The 20,961-nt window shown below is 55.2% G+C and overlaps 3 protein-coding genes across 4 annotated transcripts; all 3 read left to right on the top strand.

The window, feature by feature from the left end:
- On the top strand, positions 1–8,001 carry LOC149273291 (nuclear receptor-binding protein). 2 transcript variants are annotated; one of them, XM_089506493.1, is made up of 18 exons: positions 1–192; positions 938–1,060; positions 1,136–1,237; positions 1,364–1,453; positions 1,561–1,601; positions 2,354–2,448; positions 3,394–3,417; positions 5,597–5,680; positions 5,756–5,814; positions 5,942–6,040; positions 6,121–6,253; positions 6,391–6,493; positions 6,786–6,836; positions 6,948–7,083; positions 7,169–7,222; positions 7,486–7,549; positions 7,707–7,762; positions 7,903–8,001. In XM_089506493.1, exons 1-18 carry the CDS (start codon positions 1–3, stop codon positions 7,999–8,001), a joined length of 1,605 nt encoding a protein of 534 aa, XP_089362619.1. The 2 variants fall into 2 exon arrangements, with proteins under 2 accessions (XP_089362619.1, XP_089362620.1); XM_089506494.1 differs by lacking the exon at positions 3,394–3,417.
- Positions 8,002–12,701: 4,700 nt separating this feature from the next.
- LOC149273290 (coiled-coil domain-containing protein 166-like) lies at positions 12,702–13,538 on the top strand. The gene has a single exon (XM_089506513.1). It carries the CDS (start codon positions 12,702–12,704, stop codon positions 13,536–13,538), a length of 837 nt encoding a protein of 278 aa, XP_089362639.1.
- Positions 13,539–14,750: 1,212 nt separating this feature from the next.
- Positions 14,751–19,699, top strand: KRTCAP3 (keratinocyte associated protein 3). The gene is made up of 6 exons (XM_089506488.1): positions 14,751–14,793; positions 16,760–16,944; positions 18,132–18,191; positions 18,443–18,643; positions 18,882–19,016; positions 19,616–19,699. The coding sequence occupies exons 1-6, from the start codon at positions 14,751–14,753 to the stop codon at positions 19,697–19,699; spliced, it is 708 nt and encodes a 235-aa protein (XP_089362614.1).
- Positions 19,700–20,961: the final 1,262 nt, after the last annotated feature.

The raw sequence follows: 20,961 nt of genomic DNA, 5'->3' as shown, positions 1-20,961 counted from the left end.
ATGTCTGAAGGTGAAGGAAAGGTGGCTCCGGGCACCGGTTCTGATGCGAAGTCTGATAGCGTGTCCTCTGTGTCTCCACCGGTGAGCGCCCCCGCCGTGCCTGCGCAGGAAGAGGAAGAGGAGGAAAGTGAAGATGAGTCTGAGATCCTCGAGGAGTCTCCCTGTGGACGTTGGCAGAAGAGGCGTGAGGAGGTAGGGTGGGGTTACTGGGTTCCCCGTGCTGTGGCTTGTGGCCTGGTGTGGCAGTTTCATCTTCCTTTTGGTAACTTGGTGCTGACCGGGCCCCTCAGTCACTACAAGGTGCTTGTGAGCTGTCCCAGAACATTCGCCTGGCGTGGGCCGCTCTCCCTGCCACGTGTCCAGCCTCCTGCATCACTTTTTGGCCGCTCGCCACTCACTTTCTCTGACCTCCTATCCTGAGTCATCAGCTCTTCAGTGTCGGCCCCTGTCTGTTTTGCGCATCCTTATCCCTGGCTCTTCTCCCTTTGCCCCTTATTCCACCCCATTCTCCACCTGCCCCCTCTGTCTCACTGAATTTAGTCATCTGTGTTGGTTAATTCAGGCCCATCTCGCCTACACCCCACGGGTGTTTTGGTATGGCCCCCGTCAGGTTAATGCAGAGACTTCTCTGCTCCCTGCTGCCCTCCTGCTGCCGGTTGCCGTTCCTGTGGCTGTCGTTATACGGGAAGTTACATCATGTAGGTGATACGTTCCCTTATTGAGTTTTTACCGGTGTCTTCCCTGCCACGTTATTGTAGCTGGTTTTGGATGTCTTGGTGGTTGTGGGGGTCGGGGCTTGTACCCTTCTGGCAACAGGATGAGGGTGGCCTCTGCTCTCCTGTTTGGGGGCAGTGTGAAGGGGGCACCTCTGCCCCCTTGCTGGGGCAGTGTGAAGGGGTATCTGTGCTCTGGATGATTTTGTATCTTGCCTCTGCAGGTAAACCAGCGCAATGTTCCTGGCATCGATAGCGCCTACCTGGCTATGGACACGGAGGAAGGCGTCGAGGTCGTCTGGAACGAAGTGCAGTTCTCTGAACGCAAGAATTTCAAACTCCAAGAGGTAAGTTGGCGACTCGGAAGCTTTAAGTCCGCCGGCTGCTGAGAACGACTCCTTACCTTCTGCGTCTGTCTGCAGGAAAAGGTGAAAGCCGTGTTCGATAACCTCATCCAGCTGGAGCATCTCAACATAGTCAAGTTCCACAAGTACTGGGCTGACGTGAAGGAGAACAGAGCCAGGGTACAGGGGAGGCACTGACCGGGGGGGGGGGGGGGGAGATGGGGAGTGATTACTGGATGGAGGCACGGTTTGTGCACTGGGATGGTGCAGAGGCTCCTCTATTAATTGTATGTTTGGTCCTCACAGGTGATCTTCATCACAGAGTACATGTCCTCCGGGAGCCTGAAACAGTTCCTGAAGAAGACAAAGAAGAACCACAAGACTATGAATGAGAAGGTATCTTACCATGTCGACCTCGTGCCCCCGCACCGACACCCTCCAGCCTTTGCTTGTAGCGCGGCCGTGGCGGGCAGTCCTTGTGACTTCTTTCTTTTTGATTGCAGGCGTGGAAGAGGTGGTGCACCCAGATCCTGTCGGCACTCAGGTAATTCCCTCGTTCGGTTTACTGATCTCTTTTCAGAGGAGGAGAGACATCCAGATGTGACTAGCGTTATTTCTTCGCTGAGAGAGTTGTGTTTGCATGGAACTGCCTCGGGGTAGAGGGTGAGAGAACTTAACCCTGTGTGGGACTCCTGAAGACATGATCTTATAAGCAGCCAGTGGCTGCCTCTCAAGTTGTAGAGCCGTCTGTCACGTGTCTGTGGGTCACTTCCTGTTCAGATCTTCTCGTTCTTTTGTGAATTGGCTCAGACTCCTGTCCTTTACGTTCCCCTCGCAGGAAGTCAACCATCACCGTGTATTGGTGCTCCTCAAACTCTTCTTGCAGCCAGCTCTGGGTGTTGCCTTTTTTGTGTACCTTACTGACAGGGTTATCTGTGAGCGTCTACGGGGTTAATCGCAAGAAATTTCAAGTGTATGTGTATATATTAGGGAGGCTGACGGGAGGGGGTAGCAATAAATCAATTGACCAGAGGAGGTGGTTAAACACGTTGATGGGAGGGGTGTGTATATGTATGTATGTATGTATGTATATATATATATATGTATATATATATATATATATATATATATATATATATATATATATATATATATATATATGAGGTGAATATGGTAGACGCTGTGCTTGGGGCTGCCCTCCTCGGTTCCCGGGGGGTTGTGGGTCTGTATCTGATTTTTGGCGTTTGTGAGCTGCGGGGGGAGCCCACCTCATGCTGCCGTCTTTCTGTCGCACAGTTATCTGCACTCCTGTGATCCCCCGATTATCCACGGAAACTTGACCTGCGACACCATATTCATCCAGCACAACGGGCTCATAAAGATCGGATCTGGTAAATCATGGCTTTTTCGGCTGTAGATTTTTTTTTCCAGCTGCTTTAACTGAATGTTTGCTGGGCTTGCAGGCTTGTATTAACCTGCACCGTGTGGAGCGCTGACTGCCAACCTCCCCCGGGTAACGCTCGCCAAGACACACACAGTAAATAGCGCGTTCCGAGAATGGGGTGGTCAGGATACGGTAAGCAGGGCCCGTGGATAAGACCCACGTTTAGGATTCCGGTGCTAATCCTACGATGTCTGGCATGTAAAGAGCGCGCTACCATTTGAGCTAATTCCCTAAACACAGAGCCAGTATACAGCACTCGGCGCCGGGTATACCAATAGTAAATGGGAGGGGGGGGGCGGGCAAGGAGACAACAGCAAACATGGAGGCCATATGAGGAGTCAGGATACAGCAATCAGCGCCGGGTATACCAATGGTAAATGGAGGAGGGGCAGACACAAGGAGACAACAGCAAACATGGAGGCCATACGAGGCGTCAGGATACAGGACTCGGCGCCGGGTATACCAATAGTAAATGGAGGGGGTATAAGGAGCCAGAATACTGCACCCAAAGTGGCTTTTACCAACATTAAGCATTAGGGGCTAAAGGACGGTATGATGAGACACCCTTTGTGTAAAGTCAAGAGTGCCACAAAGCAGGACGGGGGACATGGTGAGGATCATACCAACAGTAAACAGGAAGGGGTGCAAAGGATACAATACCCAGTGCGGGTTATACCAACTGTAAACAGCCAGAGGTACACCTTCCGGGATGGGTCATACCAACAGGAAAAGGGGGTTTCCATGGGATTGGACGTGTCTGCATGTCTGGTACGCACTGATGGGTATTTTGGTTTTGCCCCCCCCCCTTGTGTGACGTGGCCCCCCAGCCGTTCCATCCACTCATATACCTGTCTGTTTTATCTCCTGCTTCGGCTGTTCTGTTGCCCACCAGTCTTTCATAGGATTTTTGCTAATGGTGAGATACATTTCCAGCTCCTGTGATGTGCCGTTTGTTGCCGTTTTGTAGATCCTCGCTGGCTTCTCTGCAAGGCTTCCTGGTTGCCCCCCTCACTCACGTAATTGCCCCCACATACAGATGGCGTGCCTAGCTGGGGGGTTAGTTTAATTTGTGCGCATGGAGATGTTCACCGCCATTCTGCTTTCCTCCTGCTCCGCCAGTCCAATGCGTGTAGGGGATCACCGCGGTGAGTTTCTGGAGGGGCAGTTTGTATCCCTGCTGTGGGCTTTGTTGCCCCAGTCTGGCCTTGCAGAGGGGGGGGGGGGTACCTGCTTTCTGGCTGTAGGCTGCTCTTTGCTCCCCTGCATGTAGGAACCCGACCTGCTGCATGTCTCTTCTGTAGAGTACTTTTTGAGCCCCTCTCATCCTCATTGCATTGCTTCCCTTAGAGCTGCCTCTGTGGGGGTCTCTGCGCTGCCCTTGTGGTGGGATTTATGTACTGCGCTTAGAATGGGCTCTTCAGGGGTCTCTGCTGCCTTTAGGATGCTGTGGGGGATGTTTAGAAACGCAGTGGAAATATCTGACTCCCCACTATAGCACAATGCGTACTAATGACGGTCTAATGCCCCCCGAACACCCCACTATAGCACAATGCTTAATAATGAGACTAATTCCCCCAACACCCCACTATAGCACAATCCATACTAATGAGTCTAATGACCCCCCAACACCCCACTATAGCACAATGCTTAATAATGAGACTAATTCCCCCAATACCCCACTATAGCACAATCCATACTAATGAGACTAATGACCCCCCAACACCCCACTATAGCACAATGCTTAATAATGAGACTAATTCCCCCAATACCCCACTATAGCACAATCCATACTAATGAGTCTAATGACCCCCCCAACACCCCACTATAGCACAATGCTTAATAATGAGACTAATTCCCCCAATACCCCACTATAGCACAATCCATACTAATGAGACTAATGACCCCCCAACACCCCACTATAGCACAATGCGTACTAATTAGATGTCTGATGCCCCCGACACCCCCACTATAGCACAATGCGTACTAATTAGATGTCTGATGCCCCCGACACCCCCACTATAGCACAATGCGTACTAATTAGATGTCTAATGCCCCCGACACCCCCACTATAGCATAATGCGTGTTAGTTAAACCCCACCCGACGTGTTTCTCCGAGCCGGCACTGGACGGTGAGTAAATCTCGTGGCCGCACGCGTCTCCGTATATAATGTACACGTATGTAATAGTGAAAGTGGCGCATGTATGTGGGGGGGGGGGATCTGCAGAATCACTCCATACATTTGCTGCGGGGGTCCCGTGCCGATGTAAGGTGACCTCTCGTTGGCCGGATGTCTCTTTGATGGGAGTTTATTGGCGGCCGGCGTCGTGGCGCATGGTCTCGCGTGTCAGTCCGGCGTGGTGGCTCCTTGTGCCATTGTGTGAGGGGAACGTCACCGCCGCTAGATTCTATGAATGTTCTTCGCCGACCCCTGCCAGCTGGCGGCGCTCTGAAGGCAAATATCTTTTTACTTAAACGTACCGGACAGTCTTACCCCAGAGACGCCGTGGCGGGGCCGGGGGCAGGCTGTGGCGGGGCCGGCATTATCTGTTTGGCTTCACTCCGCTCTCGTGTTCAGGCAAAGGAAGCCCCTTGAACGCTGCCACAGCTGGGAGCGTTTAGTACTGGGTTCTCGAGGCGCATGGAACCGGCAGCCTTCGCCTGTGGGAGTGTTAAGTACTGGGTTCTCGAGGCGCACGGAACCGGCAGCCTTCGCCTGTGGGAGTGTTTAGTACTGGGTTCTCGAGACGCGCGGAACAGGCAGTGCTCGTCTGTGGGAGCATTTAGTACTGGGTTCTCTAGGCACGCAGAACCGGTTAAGGAGTGTTAGCCGTGCCACCGCTGCGGTTGGGATGTGTGTTCAGGCTGGCCGGTGGTCTGTGTGTGTGGCGGGGGGGTTTGTGGGTGGTCATGTGGGGGGGTCTTCCTGCGGGGGGGGGGTCCCTGGGGAGTCTGTTTCTGTGCGTGGGACACACAGTTATGCAGCGCTGCACGGGTATTACGGTTTAAGAGTTAGTGGGGAGAGGCTTCAGAGGTATTTACCAGAGTGTCAGCTCTGCTGTCGAGGCCATTCTCACTCTGTCATTCTCTCCCTCAGTGGCTCCTGACACCATTAATAATCACGTGAAGACCTGTCGGGAGGAGCAGAAAAATTTGCACTTCTTTGCCCCGGAGTATGGCGGTAAGAGGGGAGTGAGCGTGAGTGTGAGTGTGTCTGCGCGTGCGGCAGATGTCTGATCGCCGTGTCTTGTTGCAGAGGTCGCCAGTGTTACCACGGCGGTTGACATCTACTCGTTCGGGATGTGTGCGTTGGAGGTGAGACTGCGCTGCTGTGCGGGTGGGATGTCGCCGGCGGGGTTGTGGTGACAGTGGGTTCTGGGTGTATAAATAGCGCCCCCCCCCCCCCACGTGGCATTAATCCCCTGCGCTCTCTGCTCTGTAGATGGCCGTGCTGGAGATCCAGGGGAACGGGGAGTCATCGTACGTCCCCCAGGAGGCTATAAATAACGCCATTCAGTTCCTGGAGGATCCGCTGCAGAGGGTAATGATGTCATGATGGAATGATGTCATATGTTTTGGGGTGGGTGCTGTGCCGTGGGGTAATTCTCTCGTTCCCTGCAGGAGTTTATCCAGAAGTGCCTCGAGGCCGATCCCAGTAAGCGGCCCACGGCCCGCAAGCTGCTCTTCCACCAGGCCCTGTTTGAGGTCCCGTCTCTTAAGCTGCTGGCAGCGCACTGCATCGTGGGACACCAGCGTAAGTCTGTGGGGGATGGGAGGGTAGGTCAAAGGGTTAATATCCGGGACCTTTTTATTTTGCTGGGTTGTTATGGGCGCCGCGTCGCCGCCTGTCGTTGCCCCCGGTTACAGCAAATGTTGATGTTCTTCCCCCAGATATGATCGCAGAGAATGCTTTGGAGGAGATGACCAAGAACCTTGACATGACCGCGGTGTTCGCTGAGATCACTCACCCCAACCGCGAAGGAGTTCACTTGATGTGAGTGTGCGGGGTCCACCGGCAACGCCGTCACCGCGGGGCGGCCATGAGAAACGCGGCTTATGTATATACCACGGGAACAGCCGTCTTCACTTCCTCTAATTATCCCGCCTCGTATTCCTTATTGTTGCCGCCATTTTAATTCTGGGGAGGGGAGGGACTTTCAGGACCGCAAAGCAATCAGATGATGCTGGCTGTGCCATGGGCTGCCACCAGCCCCAGCTCCTTACCTCGCAGTAACAGTGTGGAGGTGAAGAGACTGAACTCGTGTGTGTGTCTCTCTCTCTCTCAGGTTCTCTCAGTCCCCTGCCCTGGAGCTGGACAAGTTTCTGGAGGATGTCAGGTGAGTGTGAGTGTGCGTTGTGCGCGTGGTGAGTGACACTCCCGCGGGGAGCCTCTGAAGAGCGCGCAGCTCTCCGGGACGGGTTTTGCAGTGACTGTTGGTTTCTGGCAGGAATGGGATTTACCCCCTGACCGCCTTCGGGATACCCAGACCCCAGCAGCCCCAGCAGGAAGAGGTAACTTCTCCTGTCGTGCCCCCTTCGGTGAAGACCCCCACTCCGGAGCCTGCGGAGTTAGAGACCCGTAAGGTAGGCCACGTTGTGCAGACAGAGTGGGTCCCGGCTTCGCATGTGGAAGGCGCGTGATGCTGATGGCGTGTGTTTTGCCCTTTAGGTGGTGCAAATGCAGTGCAACATCGAGTCCGTGGATGAGGGCGCCAAGCACCACGTGAGCGATTTTGGGTTTCCCAGGTTAATGAGAAGCGAGGCCCTGCGGCCGGCACGGCCCTCACAGAATATTACCCCAGGGTGGGGTAGATTAATGTTGTGCCCCCCCTAATGTACAGCTAGCATAAGAGTAACTCACGGGGCCTACATTCAGCAGGGTGGCCCTTGACAGTCTTGCCACTGTTTTAATGCCTCTCGGCGTTGGTGGGCCCCCCTCGCTTCCTCCCCTCCATCTTAACGTCTCTTCTCCCGATCTCTCTGCAGCTCACTTTGCTGTTAAAACTGGAGGACAAGCTGAACAGACACCTGAGCTGCGACCTGCTCCCCAGTGAGTCACCGTGTCCTTACCGTGTGAGCCCCCGTGTCCTTACCGTGTGAGCCCCCGGTGTGCCGCCGCATGCTGCGCCGGTTTGTCAGTAAAATACATGTTTTTTTTGTTTGTTTTTTTATACAGTAAAACTTTATTGTTCACACTTTTGTTTCAGATGAAAACATTCAGGATCTGGCCGCAGAGCTGGTCCAGCTGGGTTTCGTCAGCGAGGTAAGTTACGGTTTTTGCCCCGTGGAGGGGTGGCTGGATGTGCTCTGGGGTAAGTGCCGGTGCATGGCACTTCTGTAGCCCCCCGGTGTGATCTGTGGTGGGGGCTCGTCTGATCGGTAACCGTGGTTCTCTCTCCGCAGGCTGACCAGACCAGACTGGCCTGCACCCTAGAAGACGCTTTCAGCAAGTTTTACTTTGCCCGTAACGGAAGTCTGACGGCTGTAACGGTTTCGTCGTAGCAGGGACACCACGGAGGGCCCGTCCACGTGTGGGCCGGGGTCTCGTCTTCTGCAGCGGCGTTGGGCCCCCTTGGCTGGGGTTTGATGCCAGACGTGCGTCTCGGGCCTCCTGTTTCTATATGCTGTAGTTGTGCTTCTGCCTCTCGGGGGGCCGCACGTGGGCTGTAAGAGGGCCACGCCCCGTTTCATCTGTACAGAGGCAGCCGTTTAGCTGCTCAGATACTGTCTTTAGTGGCCTTCCTGCACACATCTGCTTGGCGTGTTGGGGGTGGCCACGTTGCTGTGTTTACGCATTGAACGTGTCCGGCGGGCTCTGTTTAATGTGTCGGGACTCGCTGTTAATACTGTGGCTTTTGAACGGCCCCCCAGAGTGCCCTGGATGTGTCGTCCCCCCCCCCCCCCCCCCCCCCGCTGCCGCATTCTTGTTACTTACCCCGCATCATGGCTCCAGGGAAGCGGGTGAGGTCCAGGGCCCATATCCTCCCCCATCGTGACGGTTTGTGCCCGTGGCTTGCCGCGGGTTCTGTTGCCCCTTTTCTTGCCACATGTAGCCTGCTGTGAAAGCCATGTGCTGCTCGCTTGTAGCGTGTGGACTTGCGCCTGTCGCTCGTGTCACGTTATTCCGAACGTCTCTATATTGTTTACATGTATCGCTCGTTTCACTCGGGGGAGCAGAGGTGGCCCTCCCAGGGCAGACTGGAGCCACGCTGGTGGTTGGTTCTTTGGGGGGAGGTCAGTGTATTGAGGTGAGGGATGTGGTGGGACGTAGTGTTAGCGTTACAGGCCGTGGCACTCCCCGGTATGGCTACCATTCGGGCGGGTTGTGACCTTGGTGGGCTCCTACGCTCTGGATGGTTTCTTCTGATTGGGGCAGCTGCTCTCCACTATGTGCGTGGCCTGGGCTCATGTTGAAGGGGCTTCGTGGGGCCCCTGGCTCTGCCCTTCGCCTGACACGTTGTCAGCAGGACCTGTCCGTGGAATCTCGGATCTTCACGTCGTCCATTATTTTTTATTTGTAAGGAAAGTTTTTTTTTTTTTTTTTTGTTTTTTTTTCTGTAAATAAATCTCGGTTTGTTGTATTTATTCACCGTCTCTTTGTTTTTCCCTGGTTTTGGTGTCGGAGCCACGGGGTTCGATTCATTCACCGTAACTTGGGCTGCACATGGGCCGATGCGGCCATCATGGGACACAGGGAATGGGCCCAAGGACCATCATTTGGGCCATGTAACAGGAACCGGGTAGGCCAGAAGGGGCCCCTGTGGGTCTTGGCTGCCTGCCCCACGCTCCGGACGCGCTTTATTGGGGAAGCAGAACAACCAGAGAAAGTGATTTGCCCACCGGTATCTAGCCAATGGGTGCTAAGTACGTGGGGCACTACAACCAATCAGATTAAACAAACAGTGCAGTCCAATCAGGACTGGTAAAAGGCATTTACTCAAAATGGGTGATAAATGCGGGGGAGGGGGGGTTTACTGCAGGAGTGACCGATTTAGAAAAAGGATCCGCATGGCGACATTAAAACTGACAACCAATGAACTGCAGTCAGGGGGGAGGACTGCGGGAGCGGCCACATTTTTGAATGTAGCTGGAGGGAGTCTCCGTGACGGGACTGGCGGCTGATATCTGCTGGCAGACGGCTTGAGATGCTGTGTTTAAGGGCACTGGTCACATCTCGGCATCGCCTTATACGCTGCGTGTCCCGGGCGGGCGAGAGGTGTTATTTCGCGCCCTGAGATATTTGCGATGATGGCGATACAGAAACAATCGCTAGCACTGGAGGCTCATGCGCCGTCCGCTAAAACAATGCGGGGAGAGAACAGGAAGCGGATTACAACTTCCTGCTCGGGCTGACGGGAGAATTCCGATGCCGTCTGCCCTGAGGGATCGTGGAAAATGAAGGGGAATTTGCATAAAATGGGAGGATCTCAGTCCTTGAAAGTCTGAATCCCATTGAACATTAACCCTTTAACAGTTTTTTAACGACCGATGACGTGCCTGGCATTAAACAAGCTTAGAAAGCGATCTACGATCACTTAACCGGTGTGGCCCCCTCCCTGGGGCATCAACCTCCGTCTTTAGGGGGCGATCGATGGCGTTGGTAGTGAGTAAAAGATTTTTCTAGTTAGAGTGAGAAAAAGTAGGGTTTTTTTTTTTCTTCAGTTTTTCATCATATTTTATTTTTCATAGGAAATGAGATGATCTGAAGAAAGCCCTTCTCGTCCTGAAACAAAAGTAAATCACCGCTAAACGCGAGCCCCGCACAAATGGCACAAAGCGTATAAAAAACCCCCCAAAAAAACAGCTCAGTCCTTAAAGGGTTAATCACACCCGAGGGTTTCTGTGGCGCCGTCACGTTCCACAGCGCTGTACAACGTGTACGCAGCCCGCCACGTAATCCCGTGAGACCCGCTGGCTGCCCTGAGAGTTTTGTGGTTTTTGTGTACGGTTGCTAAGCGACAGCCGGTAGGCGGCGAGGTCTCGCCTCCCATTAACTCCCAGTGCCGTCCAAGCAGGGAACCGGTGAGTTTGTGTTAGGAATCTTTTTGCACTGGGACCCCTGTCTGTGAGTTATCGGGGGTCTGCGTGCGGCTCTGATTGGTGGGAGTTACGGGGCGTAAATGGTCTGTGGGTAAATGGTGCGGGGGCCGAGCTTGGAAATGACCCCCTGGCTGTATGTGGCCCTTCATCAGCAGGGATCTGTCTTTGTGGCTGGGACCCTCGTTCTGTCTCTTACGTGACGTCTCTCTGCTGTCAGACCCCACGAGTGTCTCGCTCCCGGCGGCCGGCAGTTTGGATATCTGGCTCTGTTGGTTTCCATTTGTAGGTGAGAAGCGCTGCCTGCCGACCCGACGTGCTTTCAGGGGGATTTACAACCCCGAGGGGGACTCTGTCTGCCATCCCCCGGCCGAGACTCAAACCTTAATCAGTCGCTGGTCTCGTCTTAGATCCAGGAGCCGTATGTCTATCCCATGCATGTTTAATACCCTCACTGTATTACCATCTACCACTTGTGCTGGGAGGCTGTTCCACTTATCCACGACTCTCTCAGTAAAGTAAATCTTCCTTCCATTCCATCTCAGTCTCTGACGTTTTACTTCTAGATTCTGGTCTCTTGTAACTTTTCTCCTCCTTTATGTATTTAAATGCCCCCCTATCTCTTTCTCACCCGTCTCCATCTGTAAACCGTTCCCCGTTTTAGTTGCCTCCTCTGAACTCTCTCCAGAGTGTCAATATCCTGGGGATGGGTACCCCAGCACTGTACCCACTACTCTGTGCAGTGAGGCAGAGATGTATAAACCTGCTCCCTGTCGGTACTTTTCTCGGGAGAGACTCCTGGATGTGAGAGGCGGAGGTCAGAGCTCTTACAGCTCCCCGCAGGGCCGGGGGTCAGACTGTCGGCAGGGCGATGGTTCGTGCATGTTTCCCGTCAGCTAACTAGTATGAGCGATGTTCCCGTCAGCTAACTGGTATGAGAGATGTTTCCCGTCAGCTAACTAGTATGAGCGATGTTCCCGTCAGCTAACTGGTATGAGAGATGTTTCCCGTCAGCTAACTGGTATGAGAGATGTTTCCCGTCAGCTAACTAGGATGAGAGATGTTTCCCGTCAGCTAACTAGTATGAGAGATGTTTCCCGTCAGCTAACTGGTATGAGAGATGTTTCCCGTCAGCTAACTAGGATGAGAGATGTTTCCCGTCAGCTAACTGGTATGAGAGATGTTTCCCGTCAGCTAACTGGTATGAGAGATGTTTCCCGTCAGCAGGGCCGGCCCTACAATGGGGCTGACTGGGGCAATTGCCCCAGGCGGCACTTCAGAAGGGGCGGCACTTTGCCGCCCCAAGCGGTTTTTTTTGAAGCGGAGGAGAGAGAGAGGGGCACCGAGTGATTTTCGCTTACCCGCTCGGCGCCCCTCTCTCTCTCTCCTCTGCGGCGAGTTTCCCTGTTCGGTCTCGGTGCCAGCTTGTAATGCAGAGCGCCGGAAGTGACGTGAATTTCCGGCGCTCAGCATTACAAGCCGGCACCGTGGCAGCACAGGGAGACTCGCTGCAGAACTGTTTAAGGGTAAGTACCAGGGGGGGTAGATAATGCCGCCCCCCCCCCGGCGTCGGCGGGGGGCGGCATTTTAAACTTCGCCCCAGGCGGCGTTAAGTCTTCGGCCGGCCCTGCCCGTCAGCTAACTAGTATGAGCGATGTTCCCGTCAGCTAACTAGTATGAGAGATGTTTCCCGTCAGCTAACTAGTATGAGCGATGTTCCCGTCAGCTAACTAGTATGAGAGATGTTTCCCGTCAGCTAACTAGTATGAGAGATGTTCCCGTCAGCTAACTAGTATGAGAGATGTTTCCCGTCAGCTAACTAGTATGAGCGATGTTCCCGTCAGCTAACTAGTATGAGCGATGTTCCCGTCAGCTAACTAGTATGAGAGATGTTCCTGTCAGCTAACTAGTATGAGAGATGTTCCCGTCAGCTAACTAGTATGAGAGATGTTTCCCGTCAGCTAACTAGTATGAGCGATGTTCCCGTCAGCTAACTAGTATGAGCGATGTTCCCGTCAGCTAACTAGTATGAGAGATGTTTCCCGTCAGCTAACTAGTATGAGCGATGTTCCCGTCAGCTAACTAGTATGAGCGATGTTCCCGTCAGCTAACTAGTATGAGAGATGTTCCTGTCAGCTAACTAGTATGAGAGATGTTGTCCCCAGATGCCACCCAAAATGAAGTCTGGGGGTAAAGCCGAGGAGGACGCCGGACGGGATCTTCCTCCGGACGCGGATGGTGATGGAGGGAAGAGAGAAGTGAGCGAGCGAGAGGCCCTCCTGCAGCAGGAACACGAGAAGCTGACGGCCGAGCAGGAGGCGCTCAGGGGCCGCTTGGAGCAGCTACGCCGGGAGAACGAGTTCCTCCAGGAGGAGGCCGAGAGGGTCCGCGTGGAGAGCCAGGAGTATTTGTCGTACATGAAGAAGAGGAGCCAGCGGCGTCAGGACGCCATCGTCAGCCTGAGTGACCAGAACCGGCGGGAGCTGCAGGACATTCAGCAGCAGAAGGGAGAGCTGCAGTCCCGCCTCGACGCAGAAGAAGCCGAGCTGCGGGAGCAGCTTCTCCAGAGAGAGAGCGAGCTGGCCATGCTGAAACGGGAGATCGGAGAGCTGCGTCCGGCGAGGGAGCTGCAGACGGAGCAGATCTCTCTCATAAAGGAGCTACAGGACCAGGTGATGGCCGCTCGAGGAAGACATGCGCAAGCGCTGCTGGCGGTGCAGGCTGCGTTTCTGCAGGAGAGGGCCCGATGTCACCAGGACTGCGAGCTCCAGCTGCAGCAGCTGTCGGAGGAGGCCCAGGCGGAGGCCACGCGAGCCCTGCTGGAGGTCAGCGCCAAGACCGAGGAGGAGAACCGGCAGCTCCGGCAGGAACTGCTCCGTCTGATCGGCCATGCGCGCCTTCTGCAGGAGCGGAAGCAGAAAGTGACGGATCAGAACCAGCGGCTGCGGAGGGAGAGACGCGAGGAGCCAGGAGAGGCTGAGCTCCCGCTACAACGGACCTAAAAGCCTCCTCCTCGAGTCTCCCACCTGTCCCAGAGATACCCCTGTCACTGATTCCCCCGTCACTGACCACCCCCTGCCACTGATCACCCCTGCACCCCCATCACCGATCCTCCCCAGCACTACAAGAATACAATAAAAACTAAATATAAATGATCGTTTTTACCAGAAAATCGTGCTCCGCGAGTGTATTTACTGCGCAGATCTATTATTGTGCAAGGATGTAATGAAGCCAATCGTACGGTGGGACAGACTGGGGTATACCGTGATCTACTAGTATATACTGGAACAGACTGGCATATACTGGGACAGGGTGGGGTATAATAGGGCAGACTGGGATACACAGGGAAAGGCTGGGACGTGTTGGTGTATATTGGGACAGGCTGAGATATATTGGGAATGACTGGGAAATACTGGGACAGAGTGGGGGTATACTTGGATATACTAGGGGTACACTGGCACAGACTGGGATATACTGGGACTGACTGGCACAGACTGGGGTATGCTGGGATATACTGGGACTGACTGGGTTATATTTGGGATCAGGGCCGGCCGAAGACTTAACGCCGCCTGGGGCGAAGTTTAAAACGCCGCCCCCCCCCCCGCCGACGCCGGGGGGGGGGGGGGCGGCATTTTAAACTTCGCCGACGGCATAATCTACGACCCCCCCCCCCGGTACTTACCTTTAAACAGTCCTGCGGCGAGTCTCCCTGCTCTGCCACGGTGCCGGCTTGTAATGCTGAGCGCCGGAAATTGACGTCACTTCCGGCGCTCTGCATTACAAGCCGGCACCGGGACCGAACAGGGAGACTCGCCGCAGAGGAGAGAGAGAGAGGGGCGCCGAGCGGGTAAGCTAAAACCACTCGGTGCCCCTCTCTCTCTCCTCCGCTTCAAAAAAAAAAAAGCGCTTGGGGCGGCAAAGTGCCGCCCCTTCTAAAGTGCCGCCTGGGGCAATTGCCCCAGTCTGCCCCATTATAGGGCCGGCCCTGTTTGGGATATATCGGGATATACTGGGATATGTTAGAATATACCGGGTTATACCTGGGTATATTTGGGTAAGGTTCACTCGGCCGGTCGCACGCAGTTCATATTGAGCGGGGAGGAGCTACGGATGCGCCGCCTTCCACGAAGGGGGCGGGGTCCAGGTGCGCCGATCATACTGGGTTGGGTCCGATGCTGATGACGCCACGAGGCGGGGCTCAGGTAACCGGAGTAATGGCCGGCGGGAGGAGTTCGGAGCGAGGAGTGTGCGGGTTCGGTGAGTGAGAGACCCCCTACTCTAATACCGGGAGACTCCCCCTGTAATACCGATACCCCAAACACACACAGAGAGACTCTCCCCTGCAATACAGAGAACACACACACACACACACACACACACACACACACACACACACACACACACACACACACACACACACACACACACACACACACACACACACACACACACACACTCCCCTGCAATACAGAGACCCCAAACACACACACACACTCCCCTGCAATACAGAGACCCCAAACACACACAGAGAGACTCTCCCCTGCAATACAGAGAACACACACACACACACACACACACACACACACACACACACACTCCCCTGCAATACAGAGACCCCAAACACACACACACACACACTCCCCTGCAATACAGAGACCCCAAACACACACACAGAGAGACTCTCCCCTGCAATACAGAGACCCCAAACACACACACAGAGAGACTCTCCCCTGCAATACAGAGACCCCAAACACATACAGAGACCCCCCCCTGTAATACAGAGACCCCCCCCTGTAATACAGAGACCCCCCCCTGTAATACAGAGACCCCCCCCCTGTAATACAGAGACCCCCCCCCCTGTAATACAGAGACCCCCCCCTGTAATACAGAGACCCCCCCCCGTAATACAGAGACCCCCCCCTGTAATACAGAGACCCCCCCCTGTAATACAGAGACCCCCCCTGTAATACAGAGACCCCCCCCCGTAATACAGAGACCCCCCCCCGTAATACAGAGACCCCCCCCTGTAATACAGAGACCCCCCCCCCTGTAATACAGAGACCCCAAACACACACACAGAGAGACTCTCCCCTGCAATACAGAGACCCCAAACACACACACAGAGAGACTCTCCCCTGCAATACAGAGACCCCAAACACATACAGAGACCCCCCCTGTAATACAGAGACCCCCCCCTGTAATACAGAGACCCCCCCCTGTAATACAGAGACCCCCCCCTGTAATACAGAGACCCCCCCCGTAATACAGAGACCCCCCCCGTAATACAGAGACCCCCCCCGTAATACAGAGACCCCCCCCTGTAATACAGAGACCCCCCCCCTGTAATACAGAGACCCCCCCCCTGTAATACAGAGACCCCCCCCCTGTAATACAGAGACCCCCCCCTGTAATACAGAGACCCCCCCCCCTGTAATACAGAGACCCCAAACACACACACAGAGAGACTCTCCCCTGCAATACACAGACCCCAAACACATACCGAGACCCCCCCTGTAATACAGAGACCCCAAACACACACACACAGAGACTCTCCCCTGCAATACACAGACCCCAAACACATACCGAGACCCCCCCTGTAATACAGAGACCCCAAACACACACACACAGAGACTCTCCCCTGCAATACACAGACCCCAAACACATACCGAGACCCCCCCTGTAATACAGAGACCCCAAACACACACACACAGAGACTCTCCCCTGCAATACACAGACCCCAAACACATACCGAGACCCCCCCTATAATACAGAGACCCCAAACACACACACACAGAGACTCTCCCCTGCACTACATAGACCCCAAACACATACCGAGACCCCCCCTGTAATACAGAGACCCCCAACACACACACACACACACACAGAGACTCTCCCCTGCAATACACAGACCCCCCCCCTGTAATACCGAGACCCCCCCTGTAATACCGAGACCCCCCCTGTAATACCGAGACCCCCCCCTGTAATACAGAGACCCCAAACACATGCCAAGACTCCCCCCGTAATACCGAGACCCCAAACATGCCCCAAGACCCCCCTGTAATACTGAGACCCCCCGTCACTACATGACACCCGAAGTGACCCCTGAATAGGGCTTTACACAGGGGCAGTTCTGGTAACACCAGGGGTATAACCCAGCGGGCTCATACTATGCAGGGGCCGTGTTTGGCTGGCGGCCCCCATTAGGCTCCTCTGTGTTTTGTAGGCTTGGAGAAGGGCCCCCGGCGGCTGATGAGAGCCGGCATCGCGCTGATCTTTATTGGTCACGTGAATTTTATCCTCGGTGCCATCGTCCACGGCACTGTACTCCGGCACGTGGCAAACCCGGAGAAGAGGGTGAGCCCGGAGTACTGCACCGCCAACATCATCTCCGTGGTGTCGGGGCTGCTGGTGGGTATGGTGTGTGTGTGTGTATGGGGGGGGGTTAGCCAGTATGGTGTGTGTGTGTGGGGGTTAGCCGGTATGGTGTGTGTGGGGGGGTGTTAGCCGGTATGGTGTGTGTGTGGGGGTGTTAGCCGTTATGGTGTGTGTGGGGGGGTGTTTAGCCGTTATGGTGTGTGTGGGGGGGTTAGCCGGTATGGTGTGTGTGTGTGTGTGGGGGGGTGTTTAGCCGGTATGTGTGTGTGAGGGTTAGCCGGTATGGTGTGTGTGTGTGTGGGGGGGGTGTTAGCCGGTATGGTGTGTGTGTGTGGGGGTTGTTTAGCCGGTATGGTGTGTGTGTGTGGGGGTTGTTTAGCCGGTATGGTGTGTGTGTGTGTTGTTAGGGATATTAATGAGACAAAATAGGCAAAACCAATATTTTATCACATACGCAAAATAACGACGCTATCAAATATTGTAGTACCACATCCACAATATGGGGGTTAGCCGGTATGGTGTGTGTGTGTGGGGGGGGGGGGGGGGGGGGTTAGCCGGTATGGTGTGTGTGTGTGGGGGGGGGGGGGGGGTTAGCCGGTATGGTGTGTGTGTGTGTGTGTGTGTGTGTGTGTGTGTGTGTGTGGGGGGGGGGTGTTTTGCCGGTATGGTATGGTATGGTGTGTGTGTGTGTGTGTGTGTGTGTGGTGTTTAGCCGGTATGGTGTGTGTGTGTGTGTGTGTGGTGTTAGCTGGTATGGTGTGTGTGTGTGTGTGTGTGGGGGGGGGTTAGCTGGTATGGTGTGTGTGTGTGGGGGTTAGCCGGTATGGTGTGTGTATGGGGGGGGGGTAAGCCGGTATGGTGTGTGTATGGGGGGGGGTAAGCCGGTATGGTGTGTGTAGGGGGGGGGGGGGTAGCCGGTATGGTGTGTGTATGGGGGGGGGGGGGGGGTTAGCCGGTATGGTGTGTGTATGGGGGGGGGGGGTTAGCCGGTATGGTGTGTGTATGGGGGGGGGGGGGTTAGCCGGTATGGTGTGTGTATGGGGGGGGGGGGGGTTAGCCGGTATGGTGTGTGTATGGGGGGGGGGGTTAGCCGGTATGGTGTGTGTATGTGGGGGGGGGGTTTAGCCGGTATGGTGTTTTGTATGGGGGAGGGTTTGGAGGGTTGCCGCTGGGTGTGGGGAGCTGCTTTACCGTTTGGCCTTCACTATTTTTTATCACAGAGCATCACGACCGGGATCTGCGCGATTCTGGTCTCCAGGAACCTCGGCAGAGCCAACCTCGTAAGGACAGCTATATATAACTATACATTATACAGGGTACCGCCTCCTATAACTATACGTTATACAGGGGGCTGCCTCCTATAACTATACATTATACAGGGGGCCGCCTCCTATTACTATACGTTATACAGGGGGACGGCTCACTGATTTATCTATACATTATACAGGGGGGGGCCGGCTCGCTGATTTATCTATACATTATACAGGGGGGCCGGCTCTCTGTTTTTTAATGCGATCTCTCATTCTGGCAGCACTGGGCGCTCCTGGTCCTCTCTCTGCTGAACTCGGCGCTCTCCACAGCGTGTTTCCTGGGTCTGGTCGCCTCCATCTCTCTCACCATCTCTAACGGGGGGAAGAACCTGATCTCTGGCTGCAACACGACGGTCCTGCCGGCCGACACTCGCTCCGTCATCATGAGCAACGAATGCCCCTTCGATACGACTCGGATATACGTGAGTCAGAGAGCGATGCCTGCGCGACACGCCCCCGCGGCTGTTTAGCGCAGACGTTGGGTTTTGCCCGTGGACGCGATACGTGGGTCTCCACAGGGGGCGGTATGTCTGGGTACACAGACTGATTTATTGGGACGATATTGTACCGTGGAGCGGATCGTGAGCACATCCTGCATGCCAGTATCGGGAGAGGTGATTGGCTGTCATTTGCTTACCTCTGTCTGTCATCTCCCTGCAGGACACGACTCTTGCGTTGTGGTTTCCGTCGATGTTCCTGTCTGCGGTGGAGGCCGCGCTGTCTGTGCGCTGCTGTGTAGTGGCCTTTATACTGCGAGGATTCGGGCCCTGCGGAGAGACGTACCTGAGGGAAAGGGTGTGTATTAAAATGGGGGAGGGGAGACCGTGAGTGTGCAATGTCACTGGCGCGGGGAGGGGGGAGTGTGCGGTGTCACTGGCGCGGGGAGGGGGGAGTGTGCGGTGTCGCCGGCGCGGGGAGGGGGGAGTGTGCGGTGTCGCCGGCGCGGGGAGGGGGGGGTTTGCGGTGTCGCCTGCGCGGGGAGGGGGGGAGTGTGCGGTGTCGCCGGCGCCGGGGAGGGGGGGGTTTGCGGTGTCGCCTGCGCGGGGAGGGGGGGAGTGTGCGGTGTCGCCTGCGCGGGGAGGGGGGGAGTGTGCGGTGTCGCCTGCGCGGGGAGGGGGGAGTGTGCGGTGTCGCCTGCGCGGGGAGGGGGGGGTTTGCGGTGTCGCCTGCGCGGGGAGGGGGGAGTGTGCGGTGTCGCCTGCGCGGGGAGGGGGGGAGTGTGCGGTGTCGCCTGCGCGGGGAGGGGGGATTGTGCGGTGTCGCCGGGGAGGGGGGGGTGTGCGGTGTCGCCGGCGCGTGGGGGTGTGTGCGCACAGCTGTGGCGCGGGGGGGGGGGGGCGCATCTGGCGCGGAGGGCGATATGGCTTTTGTCTCACGTGGTTTTACTCTGTCAGCTGCAGGAGGAAGAGGTTGAGAGGGAGAAGTTGGATGAAGCCCTGAAACCAGAAACGCATCAGCTGATTGAAGCCACGGCCTAGGGGTGAGTGTCCTCCTGCGCCGGCAGACGCCATTCTCGTTCACTGTTATGGAGCGTCAGCTCTTCAGGGCAGCCAGACGAGAAAACGCTGTCCACGTATTATGTACTCTCCGTAAGAGTTTAACCCAATGAACACACGGAGAATATTCAGAGGAAGGAGTTGTTACTCGTCGGGCCCCTCGGCGGTCGGAACCGGGGCCCAGACTTTGTAATATTACAGAAGCTGTTAACGATGAGATCTGTCTCCTCGGATGATATAAACGTCTGCAGCAGGGCGGCAAGTGAAAGAGCGAGTGATGGGGAGAGCGCGGCTGCTGCAGTTTAATGTTAGGAGAATGGGGGAGAGCGCTGCGGCTGCAGTTTAATGTTAGGAGAATGGGGGAGAGCGCGGCGGCTGCAGTTCAATGTTAGTGGAATGGGGGGAGAGCGCGGCGGCTGCAGTTTAATGTTAGGAGAATGGGGGAGATAGCGGCACCTGCAGTTTAATGTTAGGAGAATGGGGGAGATAGCGGCGCCTGCAGTTTAATGTTAATGTAAAATAAAGCACTTGGGACATAAATCGGAATGCGTAATGTAGTTATTGTTTCTTAACGTGCAGCAGGCAATGAAACTGAGGGGCAGAAACAGCAAGCAGGGTGCTGGATGTAAAGCGAGGGGCATTAGTGGCAGAAAGAGGGAGGAGGTTCTTCCCTTTTACAGATCTCTGCTCAGATCTCATCTAGAGTAGTTGGTACAGTTCTGGAGATCCCATCCTAGAAGGATATGACTTTCTAGAAAGAGTTCAGAGGAGGTGACTAATATGGTGGTAGATAAATGAAACAGCCTCCCAGTAGAAGTGGTAGAGGGTAATACAGTCAGGGGATTAAACATGCGTGGGATAGACATACAGCTCCTGAAGGCGAGACCGGCGGCTGGTTAAGGTCCGAGCCGTTGCAGGGACTGGCCGGGGCAGATGGGGCAGTTTGTAAACGCTGCTCTCTGTTTTGATGCAGGTTTGGGATTGTAGTAATTCTGCCTTCCCTCGGCTGCTGTAACCGCTACACTCCTGAACATGCGCCGCCGGGGGCCGCTCCAGGGCCTGATCGCGGAGTCTCCGGGACTCTCTGCCTTTTGTGTTAAGAGGCGCTGCGGGGTTTGGGTTACCGCTGGACTCTGCCGGGGGTCGGAGCCGCCTCTCGCGGGACGTTTCACGTTTTGTTTTCTGTGATATTTTTTTTTTTTTTTTAATTGTTTGATAATGAAAAGCTGTTTTACCGGGAACTT

The sequence above is a fragment of the Sceloporus occidentalis genome, unplaced genomic scaffold (genome assembly GCF_023333645.1).
Source record: "Sceloporus occidentalis isolate IW3139 unplaced genomic scaffold, rSceOcc1.0.p SCAF_387, whole genome shotgun sequence".
Lineage (NCBI taxonomy): Eukaryota > Metazoa > Chordata > Lepidosauria > Squamata > Phrynosomatidae > Sceloporus > Sceloporus occidentalis.
Note: the sequence above shows the minus strand (reverse complement) of the source record. Positions and strands in the feature narration are given on the sequence as shown.